Source organism: Amphiura filiformis, chromosome 13 (genome assembly GCF_039555335.1).
Source record: "Amphiura filiformis chromosome 13, Afil_fr2py, whole genome shotgun sequence".
NCBI lineage: Eukaryota > Metazoa > Echinodermata > Ophiuroidea > Amphilepidida > Amphiuridae > Amphiura > Amphiura filiformis.
In genome coordinates this window covers 31,943,706-31,957,832 of record NC_092640.1, presented here as the reverse complement: position 1 = coordinate 31,957,832, position 14,127 = coordinate 31,943,706, and the positions used below count along the sequence as shown (strand labels likewise).

Genomic DNA, 14,127 nt, shown 5'->3' with positions numbered 1-14,127 from the left:
AAAATAAGACTGCATGATATTTTGCAAAATTAGTTCACTCTTCAAATCACATACTTTGAAAACTTGCTTGATTTATTGTTGTGAATGAGTTATGTACGTTTTACAAAAGTGTTGTTGTTTCAGCCCTCTTAACAACAACATAATTCAAGAACCACAGGTCCTACAAAAGGATATCTGAATCTTCTACACACTCGCCGATGAAACGATCAATGCAATTTTTGCCAAAGCTCACTACAATTCGCAAGATGCTGTGAACTACCAAATCGCAACAGTTTAAAATAGTTGCTAACCTTAAATGACTTTACGAAGCTTGGACACACTTTACTTGTCACAATTACTACTCAAGAGTTTACTCCCGTGTCACCTAAGGTCACCGATTTCAACCACATATTGGCTATGTTACTCCCATTATTCTAAGCTTTTTCTTGTGTATGTATCAAAAGAGAAAAAAGGCCATTTAGTGGACAAACAAACACACATACAACATTACGCTAATTATAGTATCACTCTAAAATAATAATTATTCATTGTTGAATAAAAAGGGAACAGAGTAAAATGCTGAGTGAATAGAACTCAATGTTGATTAAATTTTACTCAATACTGAATTCCATTTGACTCATTTTGTTGCCCTGTTCCCTTTTTTACTCAACATTGGGTAAGTTTGACTATTTTTATATTTAGAGAGACTAAACAATTTAATGCAATCAATGTGTTCAGGTTTGAACCTAGCACAAAAATGTTTCAAAACAATTTTGCTTCAAATTTCTTGAAATCTACGACCAACTCTTGCTGGTTTACGTAGTTTCATCTTCAACTGATTCCAGAATAACTGTTGTCCATTGGGATCTTCAGGCCACTTCAACACTTCCTTGTAACATAATAACTGACGAAGCAATAACGTCTTTTTATGATCAGCAATTTCCCCAATCTGTACCAAAATGAGTACATCAACATTGTCCATTACCATTCGCATTCGTGCAAAATGTAGCTGATAATGACACCATCCATCATCCATGAAATTCTCGGATAAAACTGCAATAGTTTTGCGACTTTGCTTGATACCATGACATATGGCATTGAGAATATAATGCCCTGCTGGAATGTCACCTCTTTCTTTAAGACAAAGCCGAAACTGTTCTGGCCCATCTTCAATGTTTGCAATGAGTTGATCATTTACCCATGCTTCATTGTCTCTGTGGTAGGCAACATAAGCATGATATCTGCGCCTCATAATCGGCGCTTCATATGGGGCATCAACATTATGCTCCTCCTCCTCATTTATAATATCATCATCATTGTCATTGTCTACATATCCCTGATACCTTCTCTGATAAAATAAAATCCATAATTTATAATGTATGTGCCACCGATATTTGTAAATGATAGGCACTATTATACAAATTATGAGCAGGCATGACAAGCTGGGGACAAGGTAGTTTTCAAGATGCAGACTACAATCTAAACTAAATTCTGTGATACCAAGATTCTCTTTGATTGCAGGAGATTTGCACAGGTATGGAGGTCGTGAATCTATATATGTTTTTGTATCTGCCAGTATCCAATCTTGTAGAGGTATTATACTGCATGTGCAAGAAAATGGGTTATCTCCCAATTCAACGTGTTGTAAGTTATATGGTGCTTTTATCAGAAAGGTAGGTAGTGTAGTCAATGCATTATCAGATACAATAAGTGTTTGCAGACCATAGAGACGTTTCAAAGTATTCAAATTACCAAGTTTGTTTCCAGCCAGATTAAGAAAGGTTAGATGGGACATGTAATGAAACTGATTTTTAGGTAGCCTTTCTATTTCATTGTGGCTGAGATCCAAGTGTTTGAGGTGTACCAGTGAAGAAAAGTCATTTCTAGTAATATTGACAATTTTATTGACACTCATGTTTAAATATTGTAGAGTATGACTCTCAAGAAAAAGTTGATTAATTGATGACAATTTACAGTTTGTTAATGACAGCTTTTCTAGGTGAGAAAAATTGAAATTTTCGCCATTTTCTTCCTTAAAAATAAAATTGACTCCTTCTGAGTCTGATATGGCAAGTGACTTGAGATGTGAACAATTACTCAATTTAAGTTGCACATCGTCCTGGAATTGAAGTTTACTGAAGGTTATTTCCTCAAGTGCAGGTGATGAAGTACACAAAGGCAAAGAAGAGTCATATTCAACCGTAGCAATAATTTCTAATGAAATATAAATAGATCTTAGTGCCAAATTGGTGGTGTGTATTATGGACAAGTAATTAGTGTCTGGTATAAAGTAATTAGTAGCTGGTTTAAGATCATTTGCATACATATTACTGACATTGCCAAGTATTTCAAGATCCATATAGTAAATTGGATTCCTAGAGATATCTACGGAATTCAATCCTAAGTCCTTGTTCTGCCAAAATGGATACATTTCCTGTATGTTATTATTGCTCAAATCCAAGTATTCCAGTGAGCCTGCAAGCACTTCTAAGGTCTCATAAGGAAATGCTCTTAGACCAGCATTACTAAGGTCTAATGACTTAAGTTGCAGTAGGCCTCGAAAGGAATATTCGTACAGATCTGTATATTTCATTCTAAGATAAATGCATGAGTGTATACTCAAATGTTGCAGGTACAAAAACATACTAAATGCATCATCTTCAACTGACAGATAACCGTAATTACTGGAGTCGCAAATTGTCAACAATGACACAGTTGAATTTAATGATCCAGGCATCACAGGTTGAAATACAGTGTTACCATATACGTCCAGGTTCAGAGCCGAGAGTGTAGCGGGTAACCTTGTGATTAGTTCTGACCATTTGATTATATCCCAATATTCCGTATAATACAAAATATGTTTATTATAATTATATGATATGTTTAACTTCTCGAGACTGGTCATATTCTCAATAGAACAAGTTACATAGTCAAAATGATTCCCAGTCATATGTAGTGTTGATACCATTCCAAGTCCAGCCAATGCTTTACATGGAGCAGAGGATAGATTATTATGAGAAATGTCTAAATATGTTAGATTGGCAAGATTCGCAAACAATGTCTCTGGTAGGTTTGGAATGGCATTGAATGATATATCTAAATGTTTCAGACTGGTGAGATTTACAAACAATGTCTCTGGTACTCTTACTATATGATCATAAGATATATCTAAATATTCTAGACTAATAAGGTCTTTAAACAGAGCAGCTGATAGTGGTTCAATCCAACAAGAGCTTGCATCCAAGCGAGTCAGATTAGTCAAACCTTGAAATACAGAATTAGGGAATAGGCGAATACCATTTTCTGATATATCAAGCTCTTGCAACTCATGTAATCCACTAAATACCGATGGTGGTAGACTGGACAAACCACTATCTGCAATATGTAACTTCTTTAATGATGTAGTAGAGTAAAATGGGGTTCCGTGAAATGTAAGATGGCTTTGATAGCTTAGATCTAGAGTTTCCAACTTGTTCAATCCTCTAAATGTATCAGTACTGATATTGAGTATCTTGTTGTAGCTCAGATCTAATTTCTGAAGTAAAGTGAGATGAACGAAACTCTTTCCATTGACAGCTTCAAGTTGATTATGACTCAGATCTAAACCCTTAACATTGCTATATTTCAGAGGTGGAATACTTGTTAGTTCCCTATTGCTACAGTCTAACTCAGTGCTGTTATATACCTTACATGGCAAGCCCTTTGGGTAGATGAAATCAATAGATGATCCCACAATAAAACCAAGAACCACAAGAATCCAGATCAGAGAGTATACCATGATGAACTATTTCACTACAGCAAACAAATTAAGTCCAAGAAAAAACAGTAGATGCTTCAAGAACACTGAATGTTTAAGATTATGTAATGTTCTTCCCTGATTGGCTGGTTGCTCTTGCAAGTCACGACTAGTCCTCTACCTATCTTCTTTTAAATGAAACAAATACTATAATGATGATGGAGCCTTAACCACATAAATGTCCAGAAAATAGAAAGTATCCACAATGTAGGTGGAAAGTTCATAACCTGAACTTTCACTTCTTTTCACTTTCACTTTCTTGTATCACAACTTTCTTCTATTGATTTAGAAAATGAAATATTTCAATTCAATGAAGTAACAGTAAATAATAGGATGCAAACATGGTACTTGTTTAGTGCTGCTCAGAAAAAAAAAGAATCACCAGGATCTCGAACATGCTCATTTTTTCAGGACAGAGTTCTTTAACCTCAATATATTTGTACCCTCATAGAATGACCTTTTAATATTTTGGTACCAAAACTTATACCCCACACCTTGAGGTCAAATTTGAATTATGATTGTTAAATTAGTGTTATTGAGCTGTGTCTTAGGAAATGAGAGCACTCTGGCTCACAGTGTAAACAAAACTAATATAGAAAGTACTTTAAATGAAACAAAACTTATATAGAAGTCTCATGATATTTTGCAAGAAATCCAATCTCTGTACAAAGTTTTCCATCCGGCACCATTGCCTCCTGCTGTAGCTTTATTATCCAAATCCCCTAAGGACTGGTAAAGCTGAAAGGGTTGTTGGACTTGTGCACTGTGGTGCAGAATGAACAGGAGGCAGTAAGTCAAGTCAAGTCAAGTCAAGTAAAACTTTATTAAATCCACAAGGGAAATTACACTCATGAGTGCTACTGCTCATACAAAAAACACATAATTACTACAAAATATCAAAAACACAGTATAAAAAGATGAAGCTCTGCCAATTATATATTACTAAGTACCCCGTGTGTAGAGTTATGAAGTCTAATAGCTTGTGGAACGAAGGAGGAATGATATCGGTTTGTCAAGGCTAAGGACAAGCGCATCCGACCGGATCTGGGAATCAGCTGACATGAGAAACGATCGTGGAGGGAGTGGATGACCAGAGTCATCAATCACATCAGTTAGCTTCTTACTCAACAGATCAGCATAAACAGCTTCGAGGTCCCGCCTTGACACACCTATAATCCTTCCAGCTTCCTTCACAATTCTATCAATTTTGTCCCTATCCCCTTTTGCAACATTCCCTCCCCAACATAATAAACAATATCTCCAGACACTTTCAATAACGGAATCATAAAACAAAGCAATTATTTTTACATCAACATTAAAGTAGTTCAGTTTTCTGAGACAATACATTCTGGAGTTCAGTCTTTTGATCAAGTAATCTACATGTGTATGCCAATTGAGTTTGTCATCAATCATAGCTCCACATTTCTACCCTTCACCACTATAGGGCTTGGAGTTGTACTTGACGTCCTAAAATCAATAATCATTTCCTTAGTTTTGGAAACGTTTAATTCCAGGTAATTGGCATCACAGTATTTTTCAAAATCATCAAGCTGTTGATGGTACACAGAATCATCATCATTTGTAATTAAAGCAATCATAGCAGTATCGTCAGCAAATTTAATTAAAGGACATGAAGGTTCTCCAGATCTACAATCAGAAGTATATACCGTAAATAAAAACGGTGCTAACACTGTACCTTGTGGGGCGCCAGTATTGGAATGGAGCACATTAGATAGTGTACCATTACATGAGATTTTACCATATTGTGATCGATCAGTTAGATAATCTAAAATCCAAGCCAGAAAAGAACAAGGGACATTTTTTTGATCTAATAATTTCTGAATTAACAAATGCGGCTGAATAGTGTTGAAGGCAGATGAAAAATCAAAAAACATTGTCCTAACTGAATTACCAAATCTAGCACGATCACTGTGTTGATACATTTTTTCAAGCATGACCAAAATAGCATCAGTGCAGCTACGACTACTTCTATACGCAAACTGTAACGGATCAACATAGTCTTCAACATAACCATTCAACCATGATTTAAATAACCTTTCACAAACTTTCATTGGAATAGATGTTAAAGCCACAGGTCTAAAATCATTCATGCATGAAATGACTGGTTTCTTGTGTACTGGAATAATACATGAACGCTTCCAAATGTGAATGATCTAAAAGATAGATTAAAAATCACTGTGAAGATCTGTGCTAATTGATTAGCACATAACTGTAAAATTCTAGGAGTAATGTTGTCCGGGCCCGCATACTTAGTAATGTTAAGTTTTTGGAACTCGCGACAAACTTCATGTTCAGACACTTGCAATATAGAAACGTTATCAGATTTCAGATTGTTCTCTAAAGTGGTACGCAGACCACAAATTTCATCACTAAAGTCGTGCTTGTCAAAACGATTGTAAAAATCATTTGACTTGTTAGCATATTCTAGAGTGGTATCTGGCAAACTGTTTCTTGAACTGGAAGTGTTTGAATACCCGCTCATAAGTCGTATACCTTCCCAAACTTGTTTCATGTTATTGTGAGTGAATTTTGTGTCAGTGAGTTCATTCAAATCAGGATTCGCTTCAATAAACACATTCCAGTCAGTACATTCAAGTGATGCTTGTAATTCTTGCACAGCTTCTTCGCTCCACTGCTTTACGGTGATTGTCTGTGGTCCTTGACGCTGAACAACCGGTATGTCGTTACTGCTTGCTTAAAAAAGCTTACTGGGTGATATGTTCTGTTTACTCACGCAAATTCAGCATCGCCTCCGTAAATCCGCCATTTTAGGCAAATGCACTACATTATGAGCACCATAATATATTTTTTAATACAAATTTTATGGCAAATTATTAAAAAGTTATATTTTTGACATTAAACAGTCCTCTTAAACTTTATTATCAATCTAATGATATGAACTTATAGCCATATTGTAACATTTCCATTAAAAATAGATTAGTATTTCTTTTCTTGTCAGATATGCCCCCTTCCAATTTTGAGCCGAACAACTGAGTGGAATTTACTACCAGCGCCACTATCGCAGATGCTTGTCACTCCGTCGATCCTGCTACGTTACATTCCTTTGATGTGTGTGTGACCCACCTAGGTTTCGTTATCATTGAGATAATAGGACTTTTTATTTTATCAGAGAAGAGCAGGTAGGGCAACTACTTGATTATATTCTACATGTTCATACTACATACTCTGAAAATTTTAGAAAATTCGCACGAGTCCGTTTTTTTTATATCACATTTTTGTTCGTAAAACGGGGGTTATAGCGCCCTCAACGGGCACTCTCTCCATAGGGCTATATGTAAAGGCCAGTTATAGACAAATGGCCCTAACATAAAACGGACTCGTGCGAATTTCCTCACATTTTGCATATGATGTAGATCTAACATCTGGAATGTAATGCAAGTGATGTCGTTGCTGCTCTTCTAAATTCATTTTTAAAATGTCCGCCCCAGACCAAGGTGGACCGTCCCGTACGCTATGTATGAACTGTGTTATGAATCGCTTGTACGTGTTCGACCAATATTTCCATCGTAATAATTAAACGACGGTTCCTGCGTTTTATTCAAATTCTCGCATTTTGACAAAACTGCAGCACCTAGATTCTTGATTTTTACAGGGTATGTTAGTTTAATAAAGTACATTATAATCGTGTAAAAAATGAATTTTGAAAAATATTGAGTGCGTCCTCCTCAGCAAATGTTACAATAATGTCTGAAGTTCGTTTTAATTTTGCATATTAAATAAAAGCATCAAGAGTTGACAAAAATTTGATTTTAAAAATGTGGCATGTACCTTACAATATGACAGCACGAATTATCTTATATTCAATTGTTTTACTGTTTAGCATATCTAATAGAAAACCCATGGGCATTATTGAAATTGATGTAAAAGTAAAAGATTTGATATTCATATTTTGAAACTTTGAAACTTTGAAGGATTGCCTTTGATTTATGAATAATATGAACACTTTGGTGATACTTTATTTTTTACCGATTTTTCAATTTCAAGCACTGCCGATTAATCGGTTTTGACCCTGGAGTCATGCAAAATCACGGATCTCACATCTAGGAATATTTAAGTTCTAGACAGTTCAGTGGTAGATTATCACAAGGCTGTTTGATGTGATTATTTATTATTTTATCCAACAAAACATAAAATTTATTTTATAGATGAGGTGACTTCTGACGTCAATCCCTAACAGTATGCGCACACATCATCACAATTTCCATTGTTTTTTTTGCCTGGCAGTATGCGCGCGCATCATATTTTGTTCAGGGCTCGTGTTTTTAAAACTCCCGCCACATCACAATAAGGCTATCGAACAGTGAAGTGGTTGCATAGGGTTCATTCAAGCATATCGATATAGCAATCCCTTGCCTTTGTTGATAAACATGGAGGTCACCTCATCTATAGACATAGACAATACCAGCTTTCACACTATAATACACATAAATTTTCCTTTCTTATTCATTTATTCATCCTTTTCTGCTTTTTTTGTGGAAATGTTATTCTATACACTGTATATATGTATGCAAATTGAGTTTCATATTTACATATATGTTTAATTTAATTCCATAAAATAGGAGTGATCCCATTCATTTCATGATAATAAAAGTTTATTTCCTACTTGTTTTAATGCTAACATACAAGTGTTTACCCCTGCATGGAAATATGGAAATAAGGTTTAAGATAAATAGCACCATATGTGTTAACATTCTACATGTATTTTAAAAACAACCATCACCATTCCATAGTTTTATACCTTCAACCAACGCTGATCCAAAAGATTCTTATGAAACGCATTTCGTTATGCTACTTCCTAATAGTGTGACTTGCTCGTGTATTGCCTCTTAGACTTGCTAATATTAATTGCAGGCAAATTAATGAAAATATGAATCATGTCGCAGTAATTTAAAACTTGGTGATTAACTTTTGGGTTGACAAATAGGTATAAGCTATTCTTGAAAAGTTATAACATTTTTGCATGAGTAACATAAAACAAATATCAACTGCCTTCAATGTGTACAATGGACAAAATAATAATTACATAGTGAACCAGATGTATCTCAGATAATATGTCCAATCACTTCCAGTTCTTTCTTGTTTGCTAGAAAATGAAACTCAATGATGTAACTGTATATTTAAGAAACAAACATAATGCTTTGTTTAATGCTAATCTGATAAAAGAATGAATAAAACAAAACTGATATAGAAAGTAATCTTGAATGAAATGAGACTTATGTAGCTGTACAAAGGTCTCCCAAGCATCCTGGGCTATTCCAGTTGAAATCCACACACCCCTTATGGAAGTCATGACCTTAATCTCTGACACAGGGAGTGCAGATTTCAAACGGGTTTCATTCAGGAACCCCATTTGAAATTCACACTCCACGTGGTGAAGATTAAGGTCATGTATTCCATAGGGGCTGTATGGATTTCAACTGCAATACACATGAAATAACCCAATTTATTATAATATTAATCTTAACAGATTTTGGTTAAATACCACTAATTATGTATTTACACGGGTTTCAATAGGGAAATGGCCAATTTCAGGTGGCATTTTCTCATATTCAGAACTCTCACAGTTAAATGCCACTAATACCAGGTGAAACTAATGCGCACGCATCATCACAATGTGATGTGAATTCCAAGAGAATGTCGAGCGGGACGACATAAGAAGAAACTGATATCAACAGTGAACAAAATCAGAATCCCGAAATGTAATGCGTCAATTGTCAACTCTGCCATCAATAAGAGTAATCTTATCTACGTTCCCCGGAGCAACATAAATTCAAACCATAATGCCCCGGGCATTCGTTTCGCCACTTGGAACGCCAGATCCGTTAATGAAAAGGGGAAGTCAACTGCCCTTTGCGACTATGTGATCAATAATCAGTTGGATATTCTTGCTGTTACTGAAACGTGGCTAACAGGATATGATAGAGACAATCATGCGATGGCAAATATCAAAAATACATTACCTTACTATCAGATTCATCATATTCATCGTCAACAACGTACAGGATGTGGCGTCGCCGTTCTCGCTCGCGATGGCCTCCATATACGCATGAAGGACAGCTTCGAGTTCAAGTCCATGGAACATATGATCATTTCTGTTTCTTCAGGGCCTACATCATTGTAACCATATATCGCCCTCAAAAAGACAGCAAAAAGAAACTCACCTCGCCTATGTTCGTTGAAGAGTTCTCTTCTCTTTTGGAAACTTTGACACTTGGCGCCAATCATCTATTACTAGCTGGTGATTTCAATGTCCATGTGGATGACGATGAAGACCACGACAGTTCAATATTGCGCAATATTCTGGATCGTTATAATTTACAACAAAATGTCCATGAACCTACCCATATTAGCGGTCATACACTAGATCTGCTGATCTCAAGAAAAGATGATGATCTCGTTAGCCGTTCATCGGTACAGACTGGTTTACCATCTGATCACTTCGCAGTTAAATGTTTGATCAACATCTGCCGTCCTGGACCGTCAATAAAGCGCATCAAAACTCGCATGATTCGGCCCATTGATCACCCGGGTTGATCACGCGGTTTGATGACATTCAGTCTGCGTTGGAGCCGTTGGCAACAACTGGTGATTTGGACTCCTTAACAAATGGTTATAACGAGGCTCTGAAAAAGACACTTGATAAACATGCGCCTTTACTAGAGAAGAATATAGTGCTTCGCCCACACGCTCCTTGGTATAATGAATCCCTCCGAAGAGCTAAACAAGAACGTCGCCAGGGTGAGCGCAGGTGGTTGCGCTTCTTGATAAGAGCAATACCGAATATCATAGCCACCAAATAGCAGACTCCAATGACCGTGATCTGTTTCGCATTGTGGACAAGTTGTCATCTCAAACGTGTGCAAAAGTTCTTCCTCATAACGATAGTCCCAAAGATTTAACTGATTCTTTTGCAGCATTCTTTGACGAGAAAATAAGGATGCTTCGTGATGGTCTGAAAACCAACATCACGCCACCCGCATCTTTATCGACTTTCGAAGTTTCTGAAGATGACGTTCTTAAATCCATCAAGTCGGCGTCTATGACATCATGTGCACTTGATCCGCTGCCTGTCAACTTGTTCAAGACCTGTCTTGATGACTTACTTCCTATGATAACAAAGATTGTTAACATCTCATTGTCGTCTGGCAGGTTTCCATCACATCTTAAACATGCTCGCATCATTCCACTCTTAAAGAAACCATCCTTGGATGCTGATGTCTTGTCTAATTATCGACCTATTTCTAATTTGGCCTTTCTTGGCAAGATCATCGAACGAATCGCCGTGAATCAACTGCAGACCTATCTTAGCCAGAATCACCTCCATGCACCTATGCAATCAGCTTGCAGACCTTGCCATAGTACTGAGTCTGCACTTTTAAAGGTTCAAAATGATATTTTGACATCGCTCGACCAACGGAAATAAGCTTTACTGATCTCACTCGACTTCAGCGCGGCTTTTGATTTGATTGATCATGGTCAACTGCTCGATCGTCTCTATGTTATGGAATCCAAGGAAATGCACTCCAATGGTTTTCATCGTACCTTAGAAGTAGAACACAATCAGTCGCGATGAATGATGTGCTTTCTGATCCTGTTGATCTTAAATGTGGAGTTCCCCAGGGCTTAATAATAATAATAATAATAATAATAATAATAATAATAATAATTATTATTATTATTATTATTATTATTATTATTATTATTATTATTATTATTATTATTATTATTATTATTATTATTATTAACTATATGATTTAGATGTCAACTAATCAAAAACTCAACATAGGCTGACCTGAGACTTTTCTTGTTTTAACGCACTGAACCGTAAACACCTTAAAATGGCAGTGCGCCCTCGAAGCTGAAAGTTACAATATGGTAGGGCGAATATTTACTAAAAACAGAAGCCGTACGATTTTGGTACGATTCCAACAAAAATGTCATATATTGAGAGAAAATATACCATTTTGAAGCATCAAACCCTAAAAAGTACTTTTTTGGCTATATAATTTGATCAATTTCAGCGATTTTAATGCAGTCTTTTCAGATTCCATGCAAACAAATAGTTACTCGTTTTATCTCCATGTATCGCCCAGGCCTATTAGTGGTATGTAACCTTATACACCGATCAGTGCTTAAAACACAAAGAAAATAAACCAAAATAACAACAAAGCTTTACTGTCTTTCATTATACCGATGACTAACGAAAATATGTTTCATTGCTTATTTTACCCCTAGATACAAGAATCTGTAGTAGTAATAAACTTACTAAAGCGTCTTTTAATTTTGGTTTCTTTTTAATATGCAACAAATCAAACAAAAGATATGTTTTTGTCTTATATCACAATAGCGTCAAATTGGTAATTACTTTCGTTTGTCATAGTAGGGATTTCAATTGCAATAGTCCATGTTTTCTTGGAGTATGGAAAGTACATCTTACCCCACATATCATGGACATTATGTTCAAAATACCATTTTAATCATTCATAGAGCATAGATTAAAATAACAAAGATGTCGCCACACACTTGTTTATTTGATTTTCGTTTAGGACTACCTGGCAGATGTATCAATTAGTTTTAGATTATGTGATCGCACAGAATATTACAGTAAATATTGCAATTATAACTTGACTCAAACGAGAACGACATTTGAGTCAAAAATGACGTTTAAAATGGTATTAAAAAGTAAAGCAGAAAAGTAGATATTAAAGGCCACCTGCTTTGAAACTGATTGCCAGTGTGTATTTCTTGCTACAAACACTTGTAAGGGGGGGGGGGGCCTGATGCAAAAAAATTTTATCACGAAAATTTTTCGGGGCCCCCCTTTACAGACCTCAAAAATTTCAGGGCCTCCACTTTTTGGCATGAAAATTATGGGTCAACCCCATAGAAAAGCATATAAACTCAATTTTTCCAGGAAAATGTGTGGTCATTTTTTCAGGGCCCCCCTTAGGAGGGTCAAAAATTTTCAGGGCCCCCCTTTTTGCATCAGGCCCCCCCTTACAAGTGTTTGCGAACGGTCCCTTAACTCATCACAGTATCAACTCGTCAATCAAATAATTGTCCTAATTTAAACCGGATTTATCGTATGATGGAATACGGTGATAGTGGGACAGGAAATGAAACTGATCAAACACAGTCTGGACAATTTAGTTGACCAGTTCAACATTCCCAAATGAGAGTCTACACAATATGATTGGATAGGAAATGGTTTCTATTAAAATATATACGTGCGGATTAAAGAACAAATCTCCTCGAGTATAAATGGCGGTAGCATGTCATGGTATATTTGCCCTGGTATTTTGTTATCAACCAACAAACATGACAAAAAAGCGAAATAAATCAATCCATATTTTCACCTCGTGATTTATATTTCAACAATAATGCAGCCTCATCACTTTTAGTTATTTCTTATTTAGTAGATTCCCTCTTTATGAATAAAAGAAAATGAAACTCAATGATGTAAGAGTATATTTAAGTGATTTGTTTAATGCTAATCTGATAAAAGAATGAATAAAACAAAACTGATATAGAACGTAATTTTGAATGAAATGAAATTTATGTAGCTGTACAAAGGAACTTTACACCGCTTAAAACACAAGGAAAATAACCTTCTCAAGACCACCAGCTTCAAAAATAAGTTTACTGGAAAAATTCAAACTGCTCAAATGCTGTTGGAAAGTTTTCCAAATTATTCATCTTGTCATGACGATCCAGAAAAAGTATACTTTAACCTACTTGTGACATTCCCTTCTGGAGTTATAAGCAGAAAGGTCAAAGGTCACCATTTGACCTCCACAGTGGTCAAAACCTGAAAAATACTCCAATTTTTCTGAAAATAGTCTCAAATTTTCGTATTCTATAAACAATTACAAAAGAGAATAGTTTGCCATAGCTAGGATGTTTCGTTACCATGGTAATATGGTGACAAAGGTCAATGTCCATTGAATCATATAGACCAGTGTACTTCGGGTATATTTTTATATAAATGCGATTTTATAAATGCGTACGTGACCATCTCCGCGCTGCCATAACAGCTTATAGACAGTAAGTCTCGAAATGAGATATAGCGAGTGGTCTTTCTATACATTTGAATGCAAAGGCGGAACAACATGAGACTGCTGTGCAGCAAAATTGTCTATTTTGTTCAACTTTGTGATTATATTGTAAACGTTTCCGTCGTTGATTTTTTGTCCGTCTTCAAATACTTTCAATATGCTGTTTTTGATAACATATTACAAATTCGAATTGCAAAATGTGTAATAATTTTGCAATTCAATTAATACTTAAATTTGATGATATTTATTTACAGA

General features: G+C 35.7%; 2 protein-coding genes across 2 annotated transcripts; both read right to left on the bottom strand.

Annotated features, from left to right (window-relative positions):
* Positions 1-708: 708 nt before the first annotated feature.
* Positions 709-1,783, bottom strand: LOC140167250 (toll-like receptor 2). Its single transcript, XM_072190592.1, has one exon. The coding sequence runs from the start codon at positions 1,772-1,774 to the stop codon at positions 758-760; it is 1,017 nt and encodes a 338-aa protein (XP_072046693.1). The 5' UTR covers positions 1,775-1,783; the 3' UTR covers positions 709-757.
* Positions 1,784-1,856: 73 nt separating this feature from the next.
* On the bottom strand, positions 1,857-3,885 carry LOC140167591 (uncharacterized). The gene is made up of 2 exons (XM_072190890.1): positions 2,315-3,885; positions 1,857-1,862 (listed from the first exon to the last, which is right to left on the bottom strand). The coding sequence occupies exons 1-2, from the start codon at positions 3,755-3,757 to the stop codon at positions 1,857-1,859; spliced, it is 1,449 nt and encodes a 482-aa protein (XP_072046991.1). The 5' UTR covers positions 3,758-3,885.
* Between the last annotated feature and the right edge of the window lie 10,242 nt (positions 3,886-14,127).